Source organism: Nerophis ophidion, linkage group LG10 (assembly GCF_033978795.1).
Source record: "Nerophis ophidion isolate RoL-2023_Sa linkage group LG10, RoL_Noph_v1.0, whole genome shotgun sequence".
Classification (NCBI taxonomy): Eukaryota; Metazoa; Chordata; class Actinopteri; order Syngnathiformes; family Syngnathidae; genus Nerophis; species Nerophis ophidion.
The window spans coordinates 45,152,124-45,179,250 of record NC_084620.1 but is presented as its reverse complement, the minus strand read 5'-3'; the positions used below and the strand labels follow the sequence as shown (position 1 = coordinate 45,179,250).

Below are 27,127 nucleotides of genomic sequence, written 5' to 3'. Positions count from 1 at the left end.
TTGCCCAAGGACACAACGGCAGTGACTAGGGTGACAGAAGCGGGGATCGAACCTGCAACCCTCAAGTTGCTGGCGTGGCCGCTCTACCAACCGAGCTATACCGCCCCTATTGAGCTATAGCACAATAGTTAATAACTAAAGCAACATACTTTAAGCATACTAAAGTTACTTTGATAATATATACATCAATAGTCTAACAGGCGCACTGCCGATGAATGGTCACTTTTCCATCTTTTTTCATATATAAGGCGCACCGGATTATGGGGCGCATTAAAGCAGTCATATTATTATTAGAGATGTCCGATGGGGACGGCGTGGCGCAGTTGGGGGAGTGGCCTTGCCAGCAACCTGAGGGTTCCTGGTTCAATCCCCACCTTCTACCAACCTCGTCACGTCTGTTGTGTCCTTGAGCAAGACACTTCACCCTTGCTCCTGATGGGTCGCGGTTAGGGCCTTGCATGACGGCTCCCTCCATCAGTAAGTGAATGTCTGGGTGAATGTGAAAATAGTGTCAAAGCGCTTTGAGTACCTTGAATGTAGAAAAGCGCTATATAAGTATAACCCATTTGCCATTTACCGATAATATCGAACTGACGATATTATCGGCCGATAAATGCTTTAAAATGTAATACCGATAATTATCGGTATCGGTTTTAAAAAGTAAAATTAATGACTTTTTAAAACACCGCTGTACGGAGTGGTACACGGACGTAGGGAGAAGTACAGAGCGCCAATAAACCTTAAAGGCACTGCCTTTGCGTGCCGGCCCAGTCACATAATATCAACCGCTTTTCACACACACAAGACATACTTGGTCAACAGCCATACAGGTCACACTGAGGGTGGCCGTATGAAAAACTTTTAACACTGTTACAAATTTGCGCCACACTGTGAACCCGCACCAAACAAGAATGACTAACACATTTCGGGAGAACATCCGCACCGTAACACAACATAAACACAACAGAACAAATACCCAGAAACCTTTGCAACACTAACTCTTCCAGGATGCTACAATATACACCCCCGCTACCCCCTACCCAACGCCGCCCACCTCAACCTCCTCATGCTCTCTCAGGGAGAGCATGTCCCAAATTCCAAGCTGCTGTTTTGAGGCATGTTAAAAAAAAAAAAGCACTTTGTGACTTCAATAACAAATATGGCAGTGCCATGTTGGCACTTTTTTCCATAACTTGAGTTGATTTATTTTGGAAAACCTTGTTGCATTGATTAATGCATCCAGCGGGGCATCACAAGAAAATTACGCACAAGAATGTGTTTATTCCACAACTGTATATTTCGGTATCGGTTGATATTGGTATCGGTAACTAAGAGTTGGACAATATCAGAATATTGGCAAAAAAGCCATTATCGGACATCTCTAATTGTTATTATTTTCTAAATTTAAAACACTTCCTTGTGGTCTACATAACATGTAATGGTGGTTCTTTGGTCAAAATGTTGCATAGATGATGTTTTACAGATCATCTTCAAGCCGCTTTCTGACAGTCGCTTCTTATTTACGTGGCTCACCTTCGACGGCGTCTTCTGCCCGTCGTCTTTGTTGTAGCGGTGTGGCGTGCAAGGACGGGAGTGGAAGAAGTGTCGAAAGATGGAGATAACTGTTTTAATGACATTCAGGCCGTCACAAGCGCCGTCCCTGCCTCCTCTCCGCCATCTTGGGCCGGGCTCCGGCGTGCCCTGCCTCTTTGTCGGACTGCCGGCTCCGCCTCTCCACATAAACATTAACATTTTTATCCTTCCATCCATCCATATATCTTCTTCCGCTTATCCGAGGACCGGTCACGGGGGGAGCAGCCTAAGCAGGGAAGCCCAGGCTTCCCTCTCCCCAGCCACTTCGTCCAGCTCTTCCCGGAGAATCCCGAGTCGTTCCCAGGCCAGCCGCGAGACATAGTCTTCCCAACGTGTCCTGGGTCTTCCCCGTGGCCTCCTACCGGTTGGACGTGCCCTAAACACCTCCCTAGGGAGGGGTTCGGGTGGCATCCTGACCAGATGCCCGAGCCACCTCATCTGACTCCTCTCCATGTGGAGGAGCAGCGGCTTTACTTTGAGCTCCTCTCGGATGGCAGAGCTTCTCAACCTATCTCTAAGGGAGATCCCCGCCACCCGGCGGAGGAAACTCATTTCGGCCGCTTGTACCCGTGATCTTATCCTTTCGGTCATGACCCGAAGCTTATGACCCTAGGTGAGGATAGGAACGTAGATCGACCGGTAAATTGAGAGCTTTGCCTTCCGGCTCAGCTCCTCCTTCGTAAAAAAGGATAAAAATGTTAATAAACATTAACATTTTTATCCTCTTTACTATAATTAATTGTATTATTACTCTTCCTAAATGGTGAATTCATTCAATAATAGTCAGAGAATGAAAAGTCATCAAAAATGTGTATTTACAGGGGGGGGAAAAAAAACACATAAACAAGGCCCTATCTGAGCAAAAAGTTGAATATTGTCGCCCTCTAGTGGCCAGCTACCTTGATTACAGCGTACCAGAGTAATGTTACATTTATACAAAGGATGTGCCAACTATAAATATGAAGAAGGAAAATGAGGAGGAAAGAGACGTGTAAGCGCTGAAATGAGTTGCAGGATGGTGAAAAAAGTGGTCAATTTAGTGGGTTTTAAGCAACCATGTGGGAGAGGGCACGCCTGGCAGGACAAAGTAGCTCCACCACCAGGGCTTCTCCACACGCTCCTCTCCGGCGGAGCTGATGTCGGCCATCAGGATGTAGCGTTCGTACTGGTTGTTGGGGTCGAAGCGGTTGTAGGCGGCCGCCTCCTCCTCCTCCTCCTGCAGCTGGAGAGGCTCCATCGCCACCTTCTCCAACACGAAGTCCACTCGCCCCGCGCTGTGCATTGTGGGCGGGATCTGGACCATCTTGGTTGCACGCGTGTAGCCCAGCGCCGTGGCCGTCACTATGTGGGTGCCTGGGGTGAGGAGGCGCCAGTACTCCCCCTGGTCAGCTAAAATGTAGAAAAAGAAATATGTTCATAATAATAAAAAAGAGGGAAGTCTTGTCTTGGTTTTTCTGTCTTGTGATTCACGTGTTTTATTTTGAAATGCTACCCTCTTGTTTCAGATCACTATCCCTTCCTCTTGTGTCACCAGTCTGACGTCATCCCTGATCCCTGATTGTTTCCACCTGTTTCCCATCATTCTCATATCCTATTTAAGATCACGCCTCCTTTTGTCTTGTGCCAGATTGTCTCGTCTATCGTGCCTTTCTAGCGTCCATGTCCCTGTCCTTGAATACCTCCTTGTCTTGCTCCTGTTTTCCTGGTTCCCCCTTTTTGGATCAAGCAGTTTTTTCTGTAATTTTGAGTTTACTTTTTTCCTCCTTCGAGCGTCCTTGGTTATCCTTTGTCTACCTAATTGGTGAGTTTTTGTTTTTCCAAATTTCGTATTTATTGCCTCATTGATTGAGTGATTTTTTTTGTTATCAAGAGTTAGTGTATTTATAGGTCGTTTGGTCTTTTTTCCTCCTGTAGGAGCGCTTTTCGTTTATTCTTATTGATATTCCTTTTTTTGTTAGAATTTCCTTAGATTAGTATTCTTCCTTATTTTTGTGGAGTGATTTTGAGTTAATTGTTTATCCTCGGAATTATTTTTTCCGCGTGTTGATTATTCTTGTGAAAAAGTTTTTGCATTGGAAGTAAAAGGTTGTTTCAAAATAAAAGTTTTATTTTTTAACTTCCTCTCTGCATCTGGGTTCTCTCCTTACTCCAAGTTCTGACAAAAACAACATAATGTATATTAATATGACTGGGAAAAATGTAAAATCATTCTAATTTGAAGTTGTTTATTTATTTAACTTGTTGGTGGTAATGTACAAAACCAGTGAAGTTGGCACTTTTTGCAAATCGTAAATAAAAACAAAATACAATAATTGGCAAATCCTTTTCAACTTAAATTCAATTGAATAGACAACAAAGACAAGATATTTAATGTAAAAACTGAGAAACTTTGTTGGTTGTTTTTTTCTGCAAATAATGATTACCTTATTCCTTGAATTGCCGCCGGGCATGTAATATGCGCCTGCCTTCGCAAAATAATTAGCGCATGCTTACTATTACCGCCAGGTCAAATTTGTGACGTCACGAGTGACACTTCCCCTGTCATCATTTTCAAAATGGAGTTTCAACAATTTGAAATCTCATAAAGGGAAGAAGATTAAGAGCTATTCAGTAGGATTTAAGGTCCAATCGATTGAATACCGGTATGCTAAAAAGAACAGTAAGCAGCTATGTTTTATTAATATACATGTACCCCCTGTGGAGCCGACAGTATGACAGACAGGCAGGACACGCTAGCAGTAGCAGCCGTGCCCAAGATACCGGCAAACGAGCGGAAGAGAGACCTGGACTGAGGTTTTATTGGAAAATTAACAAAGTCAAACTGCTCAAGCCATGTCCTTTCCTGGTGGTCCTGGGATAAAGAGATCACCCACGGAGCAGAACGAGAGGGAAAGTCGCCTACACCTGAGCTAACTGATAGCAGCGGTCTGATAGCAGTTTTCTGAGAGACTTTTTAAAATTGAAGAAAGATAAGGAATACTTCTATATTGATCAGAAGGAGCTGGCATGGATTTAATTTATAAGTAAAGGTAAGAACATTTTTCATTTATTTTTTTATTTAGCGATAGCCTTTATAACCAGGTAAAATCCCATTGATATCAAAGATCTCTTTTCCAAGGGAGACCTGGCCAAGAGGGCAGCGGCAAAGTTACATTAAAAACAGTAAACAACACATAAAACATCACATTTACAACATTAAAACTTGTTCATATGAATCATGTGCATACAGACAAGGTAGACTGCAATCCTTTCACAGAAGCGTTAAACTCATTTGATGTAACAAGGGTTTTAAGTTGAATATTCCATTGTAGGTTATTCCAAGCCTTCGGTGCTGAAAATAATAACCATAATAACGTTTTTTTTATTAAATGTGCTTTTCATGATGGTATCCTTACATCACACTCAATTTTTTACTGCATGCCATTGGTAAGCGCAGGGGTGAGAAGATGTTTTAAAATTATTAGTGCCTGCTTAATTTTACAGCATGCCTTGAATAAGCGCAGGAGTGAGAAGCGGTTTTAAATTAATTAGCGCCCCTGCGGCTATTCAAGGAAATACGGTAACTTAAAATTTAATGGCAGCAACACATTGCAAAAAAAGATAGCACAAGGGCATTTTTACCACTGTTACATGGCCTTTCCTTTTAACAACACTCAGTAAACGTTTGGGAACTGAGGAGACCCATTTTTGAATCTTTTCAGTTTGAATTCTTTCCCATTCTTGCTTGATGTACAACTTAAGTTGTTCAACAATCTGGGGTCTAAGTTGTGGTATTTTACGCTTCATATTGCACCACACATTTTCAATGGGAGACAGGTCTGGACTACAGGCCGGCCAGTCTAGTACCCGCATTCTTTTACTATGAAGCCATGCTGTTGTAACACGTGGCTTGGCATTGTCTTGCTGAAATAAGCAGGGGTGTCCTTGATAACGTCGCTTGGATGGCAAAATATGTTGCTCCAAAACCTGTATGTACCTTTCAGCATTAATGGTGCCTTCGCAGATGTGTAACTTACCCATGCCTTGGGCACTAATACACCATCACAGATTTTGGCTTTTGAACTTTGCGCCTGTAAAAATCCGGACGGTTCTTTTTCTCTTTGTTCCGGGGGACACGACGTCCAGAGTTGGCAAAAACAATTTGAAATGTGGACTCGTCAGACCACTTTGATTCGGTCCATCTTAGATGAGCTCGGGCCCAGCGAAGCCGGCGGCGTTTCTGGGTGTTGTTGATAAATGGCTTTCGTTTTGCATAGTACAGTTTTAACTTGCACTTACAAATGTAGCGACTGACTGTAGTTACTAACAGTGGTTTTCTGAAGGGTTCCTGAGCCCATGTGGTGATATCCTTTTACACACTGATGTCTCTTTTTGATGAGGTATCGAAGGTCACGGGAATTCTATGTTGAATAAGTGTTTAATGACCATTCCTCAACTTTCTCATTCTATTTTGCCACGTGTGCCAGCTGTTTTGAAACATGTTGCAGGGATAAAATTCCAAATGAGTTCATATTTGCAAAAAAATAAAGTTTACCAGTTCGAACATTAAATATCTTGTCTTTGCAGTCCATTTAATTGAATATAGGTTGAAAAGACGGCGGCCTTTCTGGGTGTTGTTGATAAATGGCTTTCATTTTGCATAGTACAGTTTTAACTTGCACATACAGATGTAGCGACCGACTGTAGTTGCTGACAGTGGTTTTCTGAAGTGTTCCTGAGTGATATCCTTTACACGCTGATGTCGCTTATTGGATTTGCAAATCATTGTATTCTATTTTTATTTACGATTTACACAACGTGCCAACTTCACTGGTTTTGGGTTTTGTTTTTGGAGCAGTATCAACACATATTTGACATATTTTCATTTTATTTTACACCATGTCCTAAAAGGAGTAAGAAAAAACAAGTCTTATCTACTCTTCCCCTGTTTTCACTACGAAGCAATTACGAACACAGATGTTTGACACCTATTCTCAATTTGTACACAAGTTTCATCAATGTGTTCGAAATACAGCAGTTCTCTCCATCGGGGGAAAAAAAAAATCATAACTCATGACGTTTATCATAATTCTTCTTCTTTGTACTTTGAAAACACTGGGAGTTTGAACAGTTTCCTAAATTGGATCATATCGATACTTTGTTTGATTTATTTTCTTTATTCATTCCATAATTTAATTCTACATGCTAATATACTAAAGCTTGTAAGTGTCGTACATGCATACAAATGTTTTCATTTAGTTTTTCCCTAAGGTTATATTTCTCCTTCTTAGTTGAGAAGAATTGGTGAATATTCTTGGAAAGCATATTATATTTTGATTTGTACATAATTTTAGCTGTTTGCAAATCATTGAATTTTAATAGTTTTCAATTAATAAAGTATTTGCATGTTTTCTATATCCAACATTATTTATTATTCTAATTGATATTTTTTGTAACACTTTTTAGTGCATTTAAGGTACTTTTATAATTATTTCCCACATTTCTGCAAAATAACTCAGATGTAGTAACACTAGCGAGTAGTAAAAAAATATGGAGGGATTTTTGTTCATTATTGACGTGTTTCTTGCTCCGTTATGTTGTATATTTTTAATAGGAGATTTCCAGTTCACTTTATCATCTATTACACCGTATTTTCTGGACCATAGGGCGCACCGGATTATAAGGCGCACTGCCGATTAATGGTCTATTTTTGATATTTTTTTTCATATGTAAGGCGCACCGGATTATAGGGCGCATTAGAGGAGTCATACTATTATTTCTTTTTTCTAAATGTAGAACACTTCCTTTTGGTCTACATAACATGTAATGGTGGTTCTTTGGTCAAAATGTTGCATAGATTATGTTTTACATATCATCTTCAAGCCTCTTTCTGACAGTCGCTTCAGGATGCCGCGTTTTGTGGATGGTCCTTTTTACGTGGCTCACCTTCTGCAGCGTCTTCTACCCGTCATCTTTGTTGTCATGGTGTAGCGTGCAAGGACGGGAGTGGAAGAAGTGTCAAAAGATGGAGCTAACTGTTTTAATGACATTCAGACTTTACTTAAATTCATAACGGAGCAGCATCTCCTCATCCGGAAACAACAACAATGTACCCCGTGAAAAAAATGTCCCACCGGGACTCTCTAATAACTAAAGTTCCTGGGGTGAATAATTAAAACTCACTACACCGGTATGTTTTAGCACTTCAATGGTGAGTTTACCGACGGATATAAATGATAAGTAAGAACTTTACACTACTTTATATTAGAAATGGCAACAGTGGAGCATGAAAATCCCATAACAAGACGATAAGAGAAAAAGAAGAAGCTTATCTACTATGGGTTCCTCACGGACTACAGAGGCGGACGCGTGCAATTTTTTAGGACTTATGCAGATCCAAATACAGATCAGCAGGTACCGGAAGATAAGAAAATATTATTTTGCATAACATTGCGAAACAAAACGCCAGATAATATGTCTTACCTTATATACACACCATAATAACACTTGTACGTTAAAGCACAGTACAATCCATCCAGCGGTGCAGCTTCATAGCTTACAAAAGTCGTACTAAAACATTTTGATTGACTTTTGAGCTCTGTGTGTTATGTTCTATATTTTCAATGAAACATATAAATTGTTGGTGTTGTTTACTTGAGTCATATTGCAGTCTACATGTATCTCCTATGTGTGATTGCCATCGTATTGCAGTCTACACGTATCCCTTATGTTTGACTGGTCACATTTATCATTTCACCATGTACCAAGTAAACATACTTGTCAACCATCCCGGGAGACTCCCGGGTTTCAGTGCCCTTCCCGAAAATCTCCCAGGGCAACCATTCTCCCGAATTTCTCCCGATTTCCACCCGGACAACAATATTGGGGGTGTGCCTTAAAGGCACTGCCTTTAACGTCCTCTACAACCTGTCGCCACGTCTGCTTTTCCTCCATACAAACGGCTTTTCCACACACATAAGTTAATGCAATGCATACTTGGTCAACAGCCATACAGGTCACACTGAGGGTGGTCATATAATAACTAACACTGTTACAAATATGCGCCACACTGTGAAACCACTCCAAACACATTTCGGGAGAACATCCGCACCTTAACACAACATAAACACACCAGACCAAATACCCAGAACCCTTTGCATCACTAACTCCTCCGGGACGCTACAATATACACCCCCGCTACTATCAAACCCTGCACCCCCCAACAAACATTTCCATCTCCCAAATTTGGAGGTCTCAAGGTTGGCAAGTATGCAAGTAAAACAGATTTGAGGTCGGTAAGCAAGCATAATTCCTCCGTACACTAGGCACACCGGGTCATAAGGTGCACTGTCGAGTTTTGAGGGAAACAAATGATTTTAAGTGCACTTTATAGTCCGGAAAATACGGTACTTGAAAATGTCAGTGGAATTCTCTCCAGCAGATTAGATTTTTCCTTTAGTGATGAGGACAACGTGCAGGAATAATGTGTGTCTTTGGCCATATTTAGACAAATGTATGCGCTGAGAAAATAAAATGGCTAAAACTTTAGTTTTTAGTTCTTTCCTCTGTAAACCAAAATCTTAACTGCGCTCTTCATCTAAGATCTAGAACACAAATTTAGGAACACACACTAAGGTGAGTTGACTCCATGAAACGTTTTACTGCACATAAGCATTACCAACTGTTCCCAAACAACACAAGTCTTGTGTGTTTATGAAAGATGTAAATAAGTCGTGACATTTTGTTTACAACACAGCGGCGTGCGAGTGAGTGAGTACTAACAACTGTACGGATTTTGGCGCACAGCAAGATGTGGTCCAGTGTTGGGAGGAGTGTGAACGAGTGCTGGGATGACGCCGCCCAGATTTACTTGAAGGCAAACAAAAGGAGGAATTGTTATTGTTGTCAGCGAGAACAAGAAGAAGAAAGTCAGAGACTTTAACAGAAGAAGTATTGTCGCAGATTGAGTGTTGTTTGTATCCTCAAAGGCCTACTGAAATGAGATTTTCTTATTTAAACGGGATAAGCAGGTCCATTCTATGTGTCATACTTGATCATTTCGCGATATTGCCATATTTTTGCTGAAAGGATTTAGTAGAGAACATTGACGATAAAGTTTACAACTTTTGGTCGCTAATAAAAAAGCCCTGCTTTTACCGGAAATATGTGCACGTGACGTCACGAGTTGCAGGGCTCCACACATACTCAGATTGTTTATAATGGGAGCCACCAGCAGTAAGAGCAATTCGGACCGAGAAAGCGACAATTTCCCCATTAATTTGAGCGAAGATGAAAGATTAGTGAATTAAGATTAGGATAGATAGTGAAGGACTGGAAAAAAAAAAAAAGGCGGCGGCAGTGTGAGCGTTTCAGATGTAATTAGACACATTTACTAGGATAATTCTGGAAGATCCCTTATCTGCTTGTTGTTTTAATAGTGTTTTGGTGAGATTGTAAAGATTGTAAAGACATACCCCGAGGTCGGATGGCTGCGGTGAACACGCAGTGTCTCAAAGAGAAGCCGAGGAGCCAATCTCAAAGCTGCCTTTTTTGACAGCTGCTGCAGGACGACGAATAATCCAATGATGTCTCCGGTAAGATATATATCACAATTTTCCTATCCAAAAACATGCTGGTTGACGTAGAGGAAACATGTTCGCTTGACCGCTCTGCTTCACAACAAACAAAGAAACACCGGCTGTGTCTCGGTGCTAAAGACAGATGCAATCCACCGCTTTCCTCCAACAGCATTGTTCTTTATAGTCTCCATTATTAATTGAACAAATTGCAAAAGATTCAGCAACACAGAGGTCCAGAATACTGTGTAATTATGCGATTAAAGCAGACGACTTTTTGCCGCTAGTGGTGCAGTGCTAATATTTCTTGACAGTCTGTGACGTTAGCGCACGCGTCATCATTCAGCGACGTTTTCAACAAGAAACTCGCGGGAAATTTAAAATTGCCATTTAGTAAACTAAACCGGCCGTATTGGCATGTGTTGCAAAGTTAATATTTCATTATTGATATATAAACTATCAGACTGCGTGGTCGGTAGTAGTGGGTTTCAGTAGGCCTTTGATTTGGGTTTGATGTGTTTTAGCCATACATGGTGTGTGGCTTTTTGTACAAAGATGGTTTTAAATCACAGACAAGCACTTTTAGGATTGATAAGAGATTTAGTGATTGATAAGACATTTGGCTCTTTCTATCAACTTAAAATGGCCAATATGAGTAGATGTGCATTGTGCAGTATTTCATGACAATTTATCATCACATGAGCTCATCTGTTTGGGTTATTTAAGGGAATATTATGTTATTTAAGGCAATATACATTTTGGGGTTATTTAAGGCAATGTGAAGTTTGGGGTTACTTAAGGCAATATGGAGTTATTTAAGAAAATATGAAGTGTGGGGTTATTTACGGCAATATTAAAATATTTAAGGAAATGTGAAGTTTTTTTAAGGCAATATGAAGTTGTTGCCTCGACCCCTCCCTCCTCTGTAACCTTAGACCAGGGGTCGGCAACCCGCGGCTCTGGAGCCGCATGCGGCTCTTTAGCGGCGCCCTAGTGGCTCTCTGGAGTTTTTTCAAAAATATATGAAAAATGGAAATGATGATGGAAAAAAAACATATATTTTCTTTTAATTTGGTTTCTGTAGGAGGACAAACATGACACAAACCTCCCTAATTGCTATAAAACACAATGTTTGCATTAAACATGCTTCACTGTCCTACTAATTTTGGCGCTCCTTGAATTTACCCTTGTTTGTTTACTTGTATAACTTTCTCCAACTTTCTAAGACGTGATTTATGCCACTTCTTTTTCTGTTTCATTTTGTCCACCAAACTTATTGTGCGTGAATGCACAAAGGTGAGTTTTGTTGATGTTATTGACTTATGTGGAGTGTGCTATTTAGACATATTTGGTCACTGCATGACTGTAAGCTAATAGATGCTAACATTCCATTTAGGCTAGCTATATGTACATAGTGCATCATTATGCCTCATTTGTAGCTTTATTTGAGCTCATTTAGTTTCCTTTAAGTCCTCATAATTCAATTTATATCTCATGACACTCACTATCTGTATGTAATATGGCTTTTAATTTTTTGCGGCTCCAGACAGATTTGTTTTTGTATTTTTGGTCCCATATAGCTCTTTCAACATTTTGGGTTGCTGACCCCTGCCTTAGACCTTTCTCTAATCTTCCATACATTTCCAAAATATTAGAGAAGGTTGTCTACAGTCAGTTGTTGCCCTTCTCAGAGGATAATGGTATCACTGGGCTGTTCCAGTCCGGTTTTAAAGCCCTCCACAGCACAGAGTCAGCGCTTCTAAAAGTTTTTAACGATATCCTGCTGTCAACTGATTCTGGTAAATTTTTTGTCCTGGTGCTTTTAGATCTGTCTGCTGCGTTCGACACCGTCGACCACGCCACCTTAATCACTCGCCTTGAGAACTGTGTGGGTATTATGGGCACCGCCCTCAACTGGTTCCGGTCGTACCTAGCCGACAGGAGTTTTTGTGTAAAAATAGACAGTTGTATGTCTTCCACAGCTCCTTTACCACACGGGGTCCCCCAGGGCTCAATCCTTGCCCCAATCTTATTTGCGCTTTACCTTCTCCCCCTTGGTTCTGTTTTTAGGAAGTATGGTATTGCATTTCATTTTTATGCCGATGATTGCCAGATCTATTTTCCCATGGCACAAAATAACACGGTTCAACGTCTCATTGACTGCCTGCACGACATCAAAGCCTGGCTTTCAGCTAACTTCCCAAGCCTAAATGAAGACAAAACAGTAGTTATGTTGTTTGGTCCAAGTTGCTCTCCCTCCCCCAACATTGACCTCGGCACTCTGACCCCGTATTTCAGCGACTAGGTCACAAACCTGGGGGTAAAGTTCGACTAAGATTTTAAATTCAAAAAACAAATCAGCAGCGTCGTTCAAAAAAGCTTTTATCAATTACACCAAATAGCCATATCAGGACATGATCTCGAGAAATTAATCCACGCCTTTATCTCGAATCGTTTAAACTACTGCAATGCCCTGTATGTAGGCATTAGCCAGGCCTCCCTCGCCCGCCTGCAGCCCGTGCAGAACTCTTCATAATGCCATTTAAGGCATTATAAAGTTGTTAAAGACAATATGAAGTTATTTAAGGCAATATATGGTTTGGGGTTATTTAAGGCAATATGAAGTTTGGGGTTATTTAAGGCAATACAAAGTTATTTAAGGCAAAATGTGGTTTCGGGTTATTTAAGGCAATACAAAGTATTTTAAGGCAATATGAAGTTATTTAAGCAATATGAAGTTTGGGGTTATTTAAGGCAATATGAAGTTATTTAATTCAATATGAAGTTATTTAAGGCAATATGAAGCTGATTAAGGCAATTAGAAGTGTGGGGTTATTTAAGGCAATATGAAGTTATTTACTCCTCTCTGAGCTGCCACTTTATTATGGTAGAAGAGGTTGGGTGTCCCAATGATCCTAGGAGCTATGTTGCCCATAGGGTCTACCAAGACAAACAGGTCCGAGGTGAGGGATCCGACAAAGTACAGCTCGAAGACCTCGCTGAAAAAGAAAAACTAAGGACTCAGATGGGGTCCGGCCGGGCATAACCAAAAGAAGCAACGTGGGTCCCCCCTCCAATGGGCTCTCCACTCATGGGAGGGGCCAGAGAGGTCGCGAGCACAGTGAGCTGGGCGGTAGTCGAAGGCAGGCCACTTGGCGGTCCTATCCTCGGCTACATAAGCTAGCTCTTGGTAAGTGGAACGTCATTGGATTTGCGGTCTCATGTTTTGAACACTTGGGTGAAGAGATGGGCAAAGCTTTCTACCAATCCCCACCTGGTGGTGAGTTACCTTCAATGGTGGGGGAAGATGCCAAACCGACCTGGCATGCCCAAACGCATAGTGAGGGTCTGCTGAGAACGTCTAGCAGAGTCTCCTGACAGAGAGAGTTTCAAATACCACCCGAGGCGGCCGATTTGAGCTGTGGCTGCAAGGTGGTTGGTGCCTGTGGTGGCGGTAATCCGAGAACCCGTTAGTGGACACCGGCGGTGAGGGATGTCGCCAAGCTGAAGAAGGAATCCTATCAGGTTCTTTTGGCTCATAGGACTCCGGACGCAGCGGACAGGTACAGACAGGCCAAGCGGTGTACTTCGCGGAGGGAAGAACTCGGACATGGTAGAAATTTGGGAAAGCCATGGAAAACAACTTCCGGACGGCTTTGAAGCAATTCTGGACCACCAACGGCCGCCTCAGGAAGGGGAAGCAGTGCACTGTTGGCACAGTGTTTGGTGCGGATGGAGTTCTGCTGACATCGACTGCGGTTGTTGTGGATCGGTAGATTAAATACTTCGAAGACCTCCTCAATCCCACCAACAAGTCTTCCTATGGGGAAGCAGTGCCTGGAGAATCTGTAGTAGGCTCTCCTATTTCTGCGGCTGATTCAGGAGGAACTGTGTGGTTTTTGTCCTGGTCGTGGAACCGTGGACCAGCTCTACACTCTCGGTAAGTTCCTTCAGGGTACATTGGGGTTTGCCCAACAAGTCTACATGTGCTTTGTGGACTTAGAGAAGGCATTCAACCGTCTCCCCCGGGAAGTCCTGTGGAGATTGCTCAGAGAGTATGGGGTGTCGGACTGTCTGATTGTGGCGGTCTTCTCCCTGTGTGATCAGTGTCAGAGCTTGGTCCGCATTGCCGGCAGTAAGTCGGACCTGTTTCCAGTGAGGGTTGGACTCCGCCAAGGCTGTTTTTTTTAATCGATTCTGATTATAACTTTGATGAACATAATTTGTAGGCGTAATCAGGGCATTGAAGGAATCCGGTTTGGTGGGTACAGAATTAGGTCTCTGCTTTTTGCAGAGGCTGCTTTTTTTTCACCGATTCTGATCATAACTTTGCTGGACATAATTTGTGGGTGCAATCAGGGCATTGAAGGGATCCGGTTTGGTGGCTGCAGAATTAAGTCACTGCTTTTTGCTGATGATGTGGTCCTGATGGCTTCACCTGGCCAGGACCTTCAGCTCTCACTGGATCGGTTCGCAGCAGTGTGTGAAGCAACTGGAATGAGAATCAGCACCTCCAATTCCGAGTCCATGGTTCTCGCCCAGAAAAGGGTGGAGTGCCATCTCCGGGTTGGGGAACAAATCTTGCCCCAAGTGGAGGAGTTCAAGTACCTCGGAGTCCTGTTCGCGAGTGAGGGAAGAGTTGATAGTGAGATTGACAGGCGGATCAGTGTGTGGTCTTCAGTAATGCGGACACTGTATCGATCTATTATGGTTAAGAAGGAGCTGAGCTGGAAGGCAAAGCTCTCAATTTACCGGTTGATCTACGTTCCCATCCTCACCTATGGTCATGAGTTTTGGATTATGACCGAAAGCACAAGATCACTGGCACAAGTGGCCGAAATGAGTTTCGTCTGCCGGGTAGTGAAGCTCTCCCTTAGAGTGAGAACCTCTGTCATCCGGGAGGAGCTCAAAGTAAAGCCGCTGCTCGTCCACATCGAGAGGAACCAGATGAGGTGGTTCGAGCATTTGGTCAGGATGCCACCCGAACGCCTCCTTAGGGGCGTGTTTAGGGCACGTTCGACCGGGAGGGGAACACGGGGAAGATCCAGGACACGTTGGGAAGACTTTGTCTCCCGGCTGGCCTGGGAACGCATCGGGATCCCCCGGGAGGAGCTGCAGAAGTGGCTTGGGAGAGGGAAGTCTGGGCTTCTCTGCTTAGGTTGCTGCCCCCACGACCCGACCTCGGGTAAGCGGAAGAAAAAATGGATGGATGGATGAACTTATTTAAGGCAATATAAAGTTTGTGGTTATTTAAGACAATATGAAGTTTGGGGTTATTTAAGGCTTTTATGAAGGTGTTTAAGGCAATATAAAGTTATTTTAGGCGATACGAAGTCTGGACACTCGCTCAGAACATTTTCATAAACATTTTCTTGCTTGCTATTGATGGTTAACACAACTTTCCAAACATGGGAACAAAAGGAGGTGAGTGAGAAGGAGAATTCTCAGAAGAAGAAGCGGAAGCCAATCATTGAATTCAAGAAAAAAATCATTGACAAAAGTGTGCATGTCTCCAACTTGGCAGAGCAATTTGGAGCCGGAGTCGTCGATTAAGACCACAGTGAAGCACGCAATAAAGGCCGTTAAAAATCATGTTTTGGACAGCGAACATTTATCCACGAGTATATGGAGAAACTGCTGATGATGTGTTTGCCAGTAGAAGATTTAAAAAAAATGTATTTTATTAAATTTTTTCCCATTTGTCCTGTTTAATTACTTAGGAATATCATTATGTTGATGTCGATGTCCATATTCGCTGTACAGAGTAACATTATTATTACCGTATTTCCTTGAAGCCGCCGGGCATGTAATATGCGCCTGCCTTGATTTACTGTCGGGTCAAACTCACTCCCCAAATTTAATAAGCGCATGCTTACATTTACCGCCGGGTCAAATTCGTGACGTCACGAGTGACGCTAACCTCGGTCGTCCTTTTCAAATTGGCGTAGGAGGTTTTTTTTCTTTTAATATGTGTAAACCAGGGGTCTCTTTCCACAGCCATAGAGATCACACTAATGGTTGTGATATAAAACAACTTTAACAATCTTACTAATATGCGCCACACTCTGTGAACCCACATTAAACAAGAATGACATACACATTTCTGGAGAACATCGGCTCTGTAACACATTATAAACGCAACATAACACTTACCAAGAATGCAATGCATCCATGACTCTTGGCTATATTATACGCTAGCACCAAACCCCGCCCCCGCACGCCCCTCCGTGCGTCGGTTGAGGAGGGCGGGGTTGGGGGCGCGTGTATAATATACCGTAGCCAAGAGTCATGGATGCATGGCATTATGGGTAATTCTTATGTTGCGTTTATAATGTGTTACAGAGCCGATATTTTCCAGAAATGTGTTTGGTGTGGTTTCACAGAGTGTGGCGCATATTAGTAAGAGTGTTTTATATCACAACCATCAGTGTAAAAGGTATGGCTGTTGACCAAGTATGCATTGCAATCTCATATGAACAGCAGCGAAATGCATGCGTCTGGCCGGCACGCCGGTAGCATGGTATAAAAGTGGGTGCGATGAGATGTTGTATAGCAGTGGTCCTCAACCACCGGGCCGCGGCCGCAGAATAATGTTTTATTAATTTTATTTTTTTTATCACACAAGTTTTTACTGCGTGCCTTTGGTAAGCGCAGGGGTGAGAAGAGGTTATAAAATTATTAGCACCTGCTTACTTTTACTGGATGCCTTGAATAAGCGCAGGAGTGAGAAGAGGTTTTAAACTAATTAGCGCCCTGGCGGCTATTCAAGGAAATACGGTAGATGTTTGTTGTACATTCTACTGTATTATTTTTGAAACAATATTTTTTGTTTTTGTCATTAAAAAAACATTTTGACATGTTAAAACGGTGGTGTTTTGTTCATTTAATTTGATTAGAGACACACTTATTTGTATACTGACAATTTGACAACCATCATTTTATGACTTAATCTTACATTCTAATAAGATTATTGTGAGGCGATAATTCCATTTGCCCTTTTCTCGCTTATGCATTGGTTCATTTTCAACAAATCCAATTTGACTTGGACTATCAGCCATAAGAAAATTAGATAAAGACCCGTGGTTGAAGGCAGCCCCAAAAATGTTATTAGCCATGTAGCTTAGCATTAAGCTCTGACATCATGTTGTGGAAAACTGACCAAAAAAGCCGTTTCTAGACTTATCTTACGATTTTGACTCCAAACCTGGCACACTAAATGTAGTATTTTGATGCCACTGGATTGTGCTTTGAAATAGTGAGGCAATGAACATGTCAAACCGTACTTGCAGCGATGTTGTGACGTATCCCTCGCACAGTGATCTTGGCGCCCTTGATGCCGTTTCCCTCCACGTCTTTCACGATGCCTTTGATCCCTCGATGGGCCTAAAAAAAGTGATACCAGGCAGAACAGATGACAAGGTGGTACCAAGAAAACGACATTTAGAGACGTCGGAAAAAAGGGGTCGTGTCTTCACCAACCGCTTCTATGAAGGACAACATGGCTTCTTGGTTCTCGTGCCAGCTGATGAACAGGTCGTCCTCCGGGGGAAATTTGTCGCAGCCCAACTCCATCGTCACCTCGAAGCAGTTGGTGTGGAGATAGTTAAAGTCTTGCATGCCTGATTTAAAAGAAAATAAAAATGGAAGATGTTCACAACTATTGTAATTTTAAGCTCTCGATGCCTTAAAAAATATATATGTATATTTTTTTTATATTAATTAATTCCAGTAACATAATGATTAATTTGGTAAATTTTTTATTAACCAAAAATAATTCATTCTTATATTACAAATGCATCGTAAAAATAAATATTTTTTTTAATACAATAAGTATTTTTCATAGTTTAAAAAAAAAAAAATAAAAAAAATAAAATAAAATAAAATAAATAAATATAAATAAATACAAAAAAGTGTTTTATACATATATATATATATATATATATATATACCGTATTTCCTTGAATTGCCGCCGGGGCGCTAATTAATTTAAAACTTCTTCTCACTCCTGCGCTTACCAAAGGCATACGGTAAAAGTAAGCATGCGCTGATTATTTTAAAACCTCTTCTCACTCCGGCACATACCAAAGGCATGCAGTAAAAATTTGAGTGTGATGTAAGCTTGGACCTTAAATCCTACTGAATAGCTCTTAATCTTCTTCCCTTTATGCGATTTCAAATTACCTGTATTGAAATCAGCCTCCTCCATTTTGAAAATGATGACAGGGTAAGTGTCCCTCATGACGTCACGAGTTTGACCAGGCGGTAATACTAAGTATGCGCTAATTATTTTGGGAAGCGTGTTTGACCCGGCAGTGATTCAAGGCAGGCGCATACAATATGCCCTGCGGCAATTCAAGGAAATACGGTGTGTATATATATATATATATATATATATATATATATATATATATATATATATATATATATATATATATATATATATATATATACAGTATATAACATTTGAACACATTTAAGTTTTTTATTATTATATAGTGATTTTAACAAAAAAAATGTTTGTGTAACCTTGTGACGTGTTTCTTGGTGCACTTTTTAATACTAATTTGTATACTATTTAATTCCTAAAATAGGTGTAGGAGCCTAAATGCTATTTAAGATGATTTACATTTATGTGTATTCAGCCAAAATAGGACTATTTATTTGAACAATACAAAAATGTATATATTGCATGCTTAGGGTATAAAATATAGGGTATAAATATAGGGTATAAAATATAAAGCACACTTTATTTGTAATCATTACATTTGTGTATAGCGCGGTATTGCTCGGTTGGTAGAGTGGCCGTGCCAGCAACTTGAGGGTTCCAGGTTCGATCCCCGCTTCCGCCATCCAAGTTCCTGCCGTTGTGTTCTTGGGCAAGACACTTTACCCACCCTCTCCCAGTGTCACCCGCACTGTTTTAAATGTAACTTAGATATTGGGTTTCACTATTTAAAAGCGCGTTGAGTCACTAGAGAAAAGCACTATATAAATATTCACTTCACTTGTGTGAATAATTCCATAATGTACTATTTTATACAGCTTTAATACAGTGAAAAATATGTAACTGTTTAATTGCATTTATGGCGGAAGGATCTGTGTGGTAATTAGGTTTGGACACAGTGCATTATGGGTTATGGAAGTCAGGTATGATGGAATCGAGCCACACAGTTTTTTTTAACCTTACTCTTACTCTTACTGAAACACACTCGCTTTATTTTGCTATACATTTTTTTCCCACATCTTTAGTGTTTGACGTTTTTGGAATGATTAAGTGTGGCAACACTAAATTGGCCCTAATGTGTGAATGTGAGTGTGAATGTTGTCTGTCCAGGGGCGCCGCTAGGAATTTTGGGCTCATGAAAAGAATATTTACAGAGCTCCAAAACACATAATTTCATATGATTTCATCATCATTAGGGGCCTCTCTGGGCCCCCCTCCATCATGGGCCCCTAGAATCAGTCTCCTTTACCCCCCCTTTTCGGCGCCCCTGTGTCTGTCTATCTGTGTTTGCCGTGCGATGAGGTGGCGACTTGTCCAGGTTGTACTCCGCCCTCACCCGAATGCAGCTGAGATAGGCTCCAACACCCCCCGCGACCCCAAAAGGGACTAGCGGTAGACAATGGATGGATGGAAGTTCACAAGTAAACGATACACACAAAGAAGAGGAGCGTCTGGAGTTTTTTGTTTGTTTGTTTGTTTGTTTACACTTTTAGTTCTACAAATATAACCTTAAACTGTTTTAGCAAAACACTATCATTGTGTGAAAATAAAAATTACTTTTTTGTATTACAACTTTGTACCGTAATATCACGACTTTTGCAAAAAGTACCGCAGCACTTTCGACTTTATTCTTGCTACATTTCCTTTTAAAGGCCTACTGAAATGAGATTTTCTTATTCAAACGGGGATAGCAGGCCCTTTTTTTTGTTTCATACTTGATCATTTCACGATATTGTCATATTTTTGCTGAAAGGATTTAGTAGAGAACATCCACGATAAAGTTCGCAACTTTTGCTTGCTAACAGAAAAGCCCTGCCTTTACCAGAAGTTGCAGACGATGACGTCATATGTTGATGGCTCCTCACATCGTCACATTGTTTTTAATGGGAGCCTCCAACTATAACAGCTATTCGGATCGAGAACACGACAATTTCCCCATTAATTTGAGTGAGGATGAAAGATTTGTGTTTGAGGATATTGAAAGCGACGGACTAGATTGATTGGCAACACTAAAATTGGCCCTAGTGTGTGAATGTGAGTGTGAAGGTTGTCTGTCTATGTGTGTTGGCCCTGCGATGAGGTGGCGACTTGTCCAGGGTGTACCCCGCCTCCCGCCCGATTGTAGCTGAGATAGGCGCCGGCGCCCCCCGCGACCCCGAAAGGGAATAAGCGGTAGAAAATGGATGGATGGATGGACTAGAAAAAAAAAACGTGATTGCATTGGGACGGATTCAGATGTTTTTAGACACATTTACTAGGATCATTCTGGGAAATCCCTTATCTTTCTATTGTGTTGCTAGTGTTTTAGTGAGTTTAACATTACCTGATAGTCGGAGGTGTGTGTCCACGGGTGTGTTGACGCCAATGTCTCAGGGAAGTCGACGGCAGCTTTATGGGCGGCACAAGCTCAGCTTATCTCCGGTAATAAGCGACTTTTTACCACAATTTTCTCACTGAAACCTGCTGGTTGACATTCGGTGGGGATCCATGTTCGCTGTGATCCATAGTAAAGTTTCACCTCTGTGAATTTTAAACAAGGAATCACTGTGTGTTTGTGTGGCTAAAGGCTAAAGCTTCCCAATTCCATCTTTCTACTTTGACTTCTCCAATATTAATTGAACAAATTGCGAAGGATTCAGCAACACATATCTCCAAAATACTGTGTAATTATGCGGTTAAAGCAGATGACTTTTAGCTGTGTGTGCGCGCAGCGCTCATATTTCCTAACAGCCCGTGACATCAAGCGTACACGTCATCATTACTCGACGTTTTCAAGAAAAAAAACTCCCGGGAAATTTAAAATTGCAATTTAATAAACTAAACCGGCCGTATTGGCATGTGTTGCAATGTTAATATTTCATCATTGATATACAAACTATCAGACTGCGTGGTGGGTTGTAGTGGGTTTCAGTAGGCCTTTAAAATAGACATGGGTTTGTATTTTTGGGACGCAACATTTCTTCTCTTTTTTCAGTATTTACTAAAAACACGGGTATATTTGCACAACTTTTCCTTGAACAAAAAAACTTGCCGCTTTTTACTTATTTTTTTTCCCAAAACAAAGACTCCCCCAGGCACCAACTTGTGAAGGATGTCTTGCCTCACCTCCTGCATTGCTGGACCACTGTGCTCCGTTCACGGTCCCCCTCTGGCTGTGGGTGTGAGCGGACCCACAGGGAGTGTTTCCGGTGTACATGCTTTCATGGGTGCTTGCGTAGGTTTTGGCCAGGAACTTGAACACCTTGACAATTTAAAACATTAATTAAAAAATGTTTTTTTTTTAACTTTAGAAACAATTAAAATGCTAAAATACAGGAACCACAAGTTTTACAGAGTTAATTAATACCCTGATGAAAAACAATACAGTAATGTTTGTGACCTTCCCACTTTTTGTAACAAAATATAAATTGTCGTTTTTGAAACATTCGAACATTACATCTTTTACTTTTAAAACATATTCTATCGTTTAGTAACGAAGAGTTTTTGTGACATTTTAATTATTAATTACAATAAAATTTTAAAACCAGGCCAAACCATTCATGCATCTATAGAGTTATGCCTTTTCTTAAGACTAACTTGTCTATTCTCCGATTTTTATTAAATTTCAGCAACATTATTACATAACCCAAAACCAGTGAAGTTGACACGTTGTGTAAATGGTAAATAAAAAGAGAATGCAATTATTTCCTAATCCTTTTCAACATATATATATATATGTATATATATATATATATATATATATATATATATATATATATATATATATATATTCATATTCGAGGGTCCCTGGTTCAATCCTCAACTAGTACCAACCTCGTCACGTCCATTGTGTCCTGAGCAAGACACTTCACCCTTGCTCCTGATGGCTGCAGGTTAGCGCCTTGCATGGCAGTTCCCTCCATCAGTGTGTGAATGTGTGTGTGGGTAAATGTGGAAGTAGTGTCAAAGCGCTTTGAGTACCTTGAAGGTAGAAAAGCGCAATACAAGTACAACCCATTTATTTATATTTATTTTGCAAATAATCAATAACTTAGAATTTAATGGCAGCAACACATTGCAAAAAAAAGTAGGCACAGGGGCATTTTTACCACTGTGTTACATGGCATTTTCTTTTAATAACACTCACTAAATGGTTGGGAATGAGAAGACCCATTTTTGAAGCTTTTCAGGTGGAATTCTTCCCCATTTTTGCTTGACGTACAGCTTAAGTTGTTCAACAGTCTGTTGTGGTATTTTAAGCTTCATATTGCGCCACACATTTTCAATGGTAGACAGATCTGGACTACAGGCAGACCAATCTAGTGCCCAGACTCTTTTACTACAAGTGGCTTGGCATTGTCTTGCTGAAATAAGCAGGGGCGTCCATGATAATGTTGCTTGGATGGCAAAATATGTTGCTCCAAAACCTGTTTGTGCCTTTCAGCATTAATGGTGCCTTCGCAGATGTGTAAGTTATCCATGCCTTGGGCACTAATACACCCCCATACCATCACAGATGCTGGCTTTTGAACATTGCCCCGATAACAGTCCGGATGTTTTTTTTCCTCTTTGAAATGTGGACTGGTCAGACCACAGAACGCTTTTCCACTTTGCATCAGTCCATCTTAGATAAGCAGCGAAGCCGGCTGCTTTTCTGGATGTTGTTGTTAAATGGCTTTGGCTAAGCATACTAGAGTTTTAACTTGCACTTACAGGTGTAGCGACGAACTGTAGTGACTGACAGTGGTTTCCTGAAGTGTTCCTGAGCCCATGTGGTGATATCCTTCACACACTGATGACGCTTTTTGGTGCAGTCCCGCCTGTGGGATCGAAGGTCCGTAATATCATCGCTTACGTGCAGTGATTTGTCCAGATTTTCTGAACCTTTTGATGATATTACAGACCGTAGATAGTGAAATCCCTAAATTCCTTGCAATAGCTCGTTGAGAAATGTTGTTCTTAAACTGTTGGACGATTTGCTCACGCATCCACCTGTGAGATGTTCCAAATAAGTGTTTGATAAGCATTCCTCAACTTTCTTAGTCTTTTTGCCACTTGTGCCAGCTTTTTTTAAACATGTTGCAGGCATCAAATTCCAGATATATGCAAAAAATAACAAAAGTTTTTCATTTTGAATATTAAGTAGTTTGTCTTTGCAGTCTATTGATTTGGAATATAGGTTGAAAAGGATTTGCAGATCATTGTATTTTGTTTTCATCTACGTGCCAACTTCACTGGTTTTGGGTTTTGTAGGTTTTAACAATATTTTTGATGCATGTTTTCCGCAAAATTACAACATAACCGCGTAACTTTCAGATGTTTTTCCTCAATATTAAAACATTTTACTCCTAATATCACAATGTTTTTTTGAACAAAATACAACTTCTGATATGAATGACTCTTACCTTGTCGTCCGGCGTAGGAGACAAGAGATTAACATCCAGCGGGTGTTTGGAGCGATCGTAAGGATACGACACCACCAGATCTCCCCCGTGGAAGTTAGCGGACAGCACGAATGGGAGAGATCGGATCCATTTCATCACGGCGTATGTCTCAGGTGCTACCTTTTTTTTATCATTGTGACCAAAAAAGTAGAGAATGAAACAATTCATAGAAGCATCAAGTCAATGCAGTGAGTTTGTTATTGAGGCCATATATGGACACTTCTTGTCACTTGCAAGCCATTTTATGGACATTTCCTGTACCTTGCCGAACCAGTAATGGTCAGGGATGGGGACGTGGTCTGTTCGGTAAGCCTTTTGCCGACGTCGGCTGTAAACGATGGACGTCAAATCTGGGAAGTTTCGGTTTAGATCGATGTTCTGGGCGTTGTTTCGGCCAACGTTGGAAGAAATATATCTGTGACCCTGACAAATGTACACATAAGAGATCAATGGTGAAACATTTGAAATGAATGACTGCTCAACCAGCCAATGACGGTACAGTGATTGACTTTTACAATTAGACTTAGACTTAGACAAACTTTTTCCTCGTTAATTTACCAATTTTTTGGAAAGACTTTATTTCTGCAACGCTAATGACTTTTTTCACCCACAACTTTTATGTAACATTACGTTTGCTGTTTCCTTTTGTGGTGACTCCTGAAAAACAACTTAAGCGTAACTTATGAGCGCTGTCTCCTTCTATGTTTGTTTAAAATTATCAAATATGGTAAATATTGTACATATTACATTGTTATGAAGGTGTCTGTTACTACATTGTAGATAGACTTGCAGTGTGTACATTGTATATATTACATATTGTTATGAAGGTGTCTGTTACTACATTTTATAGATATATATATATATATATATATATATATATATATATATACATATACATATATATATATATATATACACACATATATACATATATATATATATATATATACATATATATACATATATACATATATATATATATATATATATATATATATATATATGTATATATATATATATATACATATATACTTGCAGTGTTTAAATTGTACATATTACATATTGTTATGAAGGTGTCTGTTACTACATTATATATATATTTGCAGTGTCACGGCCTGGGCTCAAACCTGCTTTCCCCCGGCACCTCCGCTGGCAGCGCGCCGAGATCTGCACACCTGGGACTGATGAGGGCGAGCGGTATAAGAACCAGTGGACCCAAGGATCCTCGCAGGAACTTAATCCTCTATCGTGTACCATAAGCCGACTCCAGCTTTTCTCTCTCCCTCTCTCTCTCTCTCTCTCTCTCTCTCTCTCTCTCTCTCTCTCACACCCCTCCATGTCTGATTTCTGTGTTGTTCTCACGCAGTGCTTTTCCCAAGCTCTCCTGTGAGCCCTTGTTGTTCCGCTCTAGATTCTGGACTGCCTCCCTTAGATCTCTACCTCTCGCATGATCACAGACTGCCTTCCTGCTTTGTCCCTCCTCTCACCCAACACAAAACTAGGTAACACACACTACAGGTAATCACACACATAGCCTCACATACAAACACTCTTGGATTTTGTCACACACCATTCTATAGTTTATTTATTAGTATTGTTGATTATTTCATATAGAATGGCGCAGTGGAAGAGTGGCCATGCGCAACCCGAGGCTCCCTGGTTCAATCCCCATCTAGTACCAACCTTGTCACGTCCGTTGTGTCCTGAGCAAGACACTTCACCCTTGCTCCTGATGGGATGCTGGTTAGCGCCTTGCATGGCAGCTCCCTCCATCAGTGTGTGAATGTGTGTGTGAATGGGTAATTGTGGAAGTAGTGTCAAAGCGCTTACCTTGAAGGAAGAGAAGCGCTATACAAAGACAACCCATTTATTTAACCCATTTATAAATATAATAAATCATAGAGCCATCATGCCCCCCGGTAGTTGTGCCGTCAACTCCTTCCTCCAAGCATAACATGCAGTGTGTGTATATAAGTCAAAGTACCAATGATTGTCACACACACACGAGGTTTGGCAAAATTATTCTCTGCATTTGACCCATCACCCTTATATAAAACATTATATATACTTGCAGTGTGTATATAAAACATATTACATATTGTTATGAAGGTTTATGTTACATTATATATATATATATATATGTATAAATAGGCAGTATGTATATTGTACATATTGTTATGAAGGTGTTTGTTACTACATTATATATATACTTGCAGTGTGCATATTGTACATAATACAAATTGTTAGGAAGGTGTCTTTTACTACATTATACTGCATGTATAAGACGCTCAACTTAAAGTCTTTTTCGTTATAGAGGAACTGCACTTTTTATGGAATTTTGCCTATTTACAATCATTATGAAAGACATGACGGATGGATTTTAATGCAACTCGTAAAATAAACGTAAATGAAAGTCCACTTACAGCAGAGCCAATGGGAGGTCCTCTATTCCACCCATAAAACCTAATAAACAAACATCCAAAAAGCACCATCAATACTCCATTTACATTTTGGGACTTATCAGAAAAAACAATTTATAACGGTGCCATGATCAAGAGCTTCCTCATTTATTTGCTCTTTGCTTATTATAGATCATAAATCATGCTTCTCACCTGGATAGTATCAGGACGATAACGTATTACGACATGTTGGTACACTTTGACAGCCAATTTAGAACCGGTAATGTTGGTTGGAATGCATAAAAAAAATAAAAAATGAATCCGTCGTCATGTCTTTCATGATTGTGAAAGTGCAGTTCCCCTCCAGGTTTCCACTTTTTACTCATACTTTTCGGGTAGAAAAGTACGAGTCTCGCCTTGTAGCACCTAAACTTTTTTTCTCATTTTGTTAAACTGACCTCATCGTTGTCTTCATCGCCGCCGCTCCTGTCGTTTTGTCCGGATAACGCAAACTCAAAGCCGTCAGGGTTGATGGAGGGCAGGATGTGGATGCGAGTGGTGTTGATGAGCGTCCGCACACGTTCGTTTCCAAGGCGATATTCCGAACAAAGGTGCTGAGCCAGGTAGATAAGCAGCTGGCGGCCCACGGCTTCATCGCCGTGAATGTTGGCCACAAACTTCATCTCTGGCTCAACTGAAGGAAATACATGTAAATATGAAGACTTGTTAGCAGTGGGACTTGGTTTTGTTTTATTATTTCTAGGGCTTTCCAAGTTAATACTTGAACACATGCCACGAATCGCAGAACATTATCAAGTAAAAACTCCGATTCATCACACAGTTTATGCTCCTTAACCTGAACGGCGGATGCTTCAATGAAAGGTGAGCAAGTTGTTCGTGATCGGGTCCTTGCAAAAACTAGAGAGCAGACAT

General features: G+C 40.8%; 1 protein-coding gene across 1 annotated transcript in view; it reads right to left on the bottom strand.

Annotated features, from left to right (window-relative positions):
- Positions 1 to 2,384: 2,384 nt before the first annotated feature.
- The window catches only part of LOC133560878 (carboxypeptidase Z-like), a 46,500-nt gene continuing 21,757 nt past the window's right edge, over positions 2,385 to 27,127 (bottom strand). The window contains exons 5-11 of the mRNA XM_061913893.1: positions 26,653 to 26,888; positions 24,057 to 24,218; positions 23,757 to 23,915; positions 21,478 to 21,613; positions 17,628 to 17,767; positions 17,432 to 17,531; positions 2,385 to 2,982 (exon numbers count right to left, since the gene is read on the bottom strand). Of these exons, the coding sequence (XP_061769877.1) occupies positions 2,630 to 2,982; positions 17,432 to 17,531; positions 17,628 to 17,767; positions 21,478 to 21,613; positions 23,757 to 23,915; positions 24,057 to 24,218; positions 26,653 to 26,888 (1,286 nt within the window). The 3' untranslated portion in view covers positions 2,385 to 2,629. The remainder of the gene's footprint in view (positions 2,983 to 17,431; positions 17,532 to 17,627; positions 17,768 to 21,477; positions 21,614 to 23,756; positions 23,916 to 24,056; positions 24,219 to 26,652; positions 26,889 to 27,127) is intronic.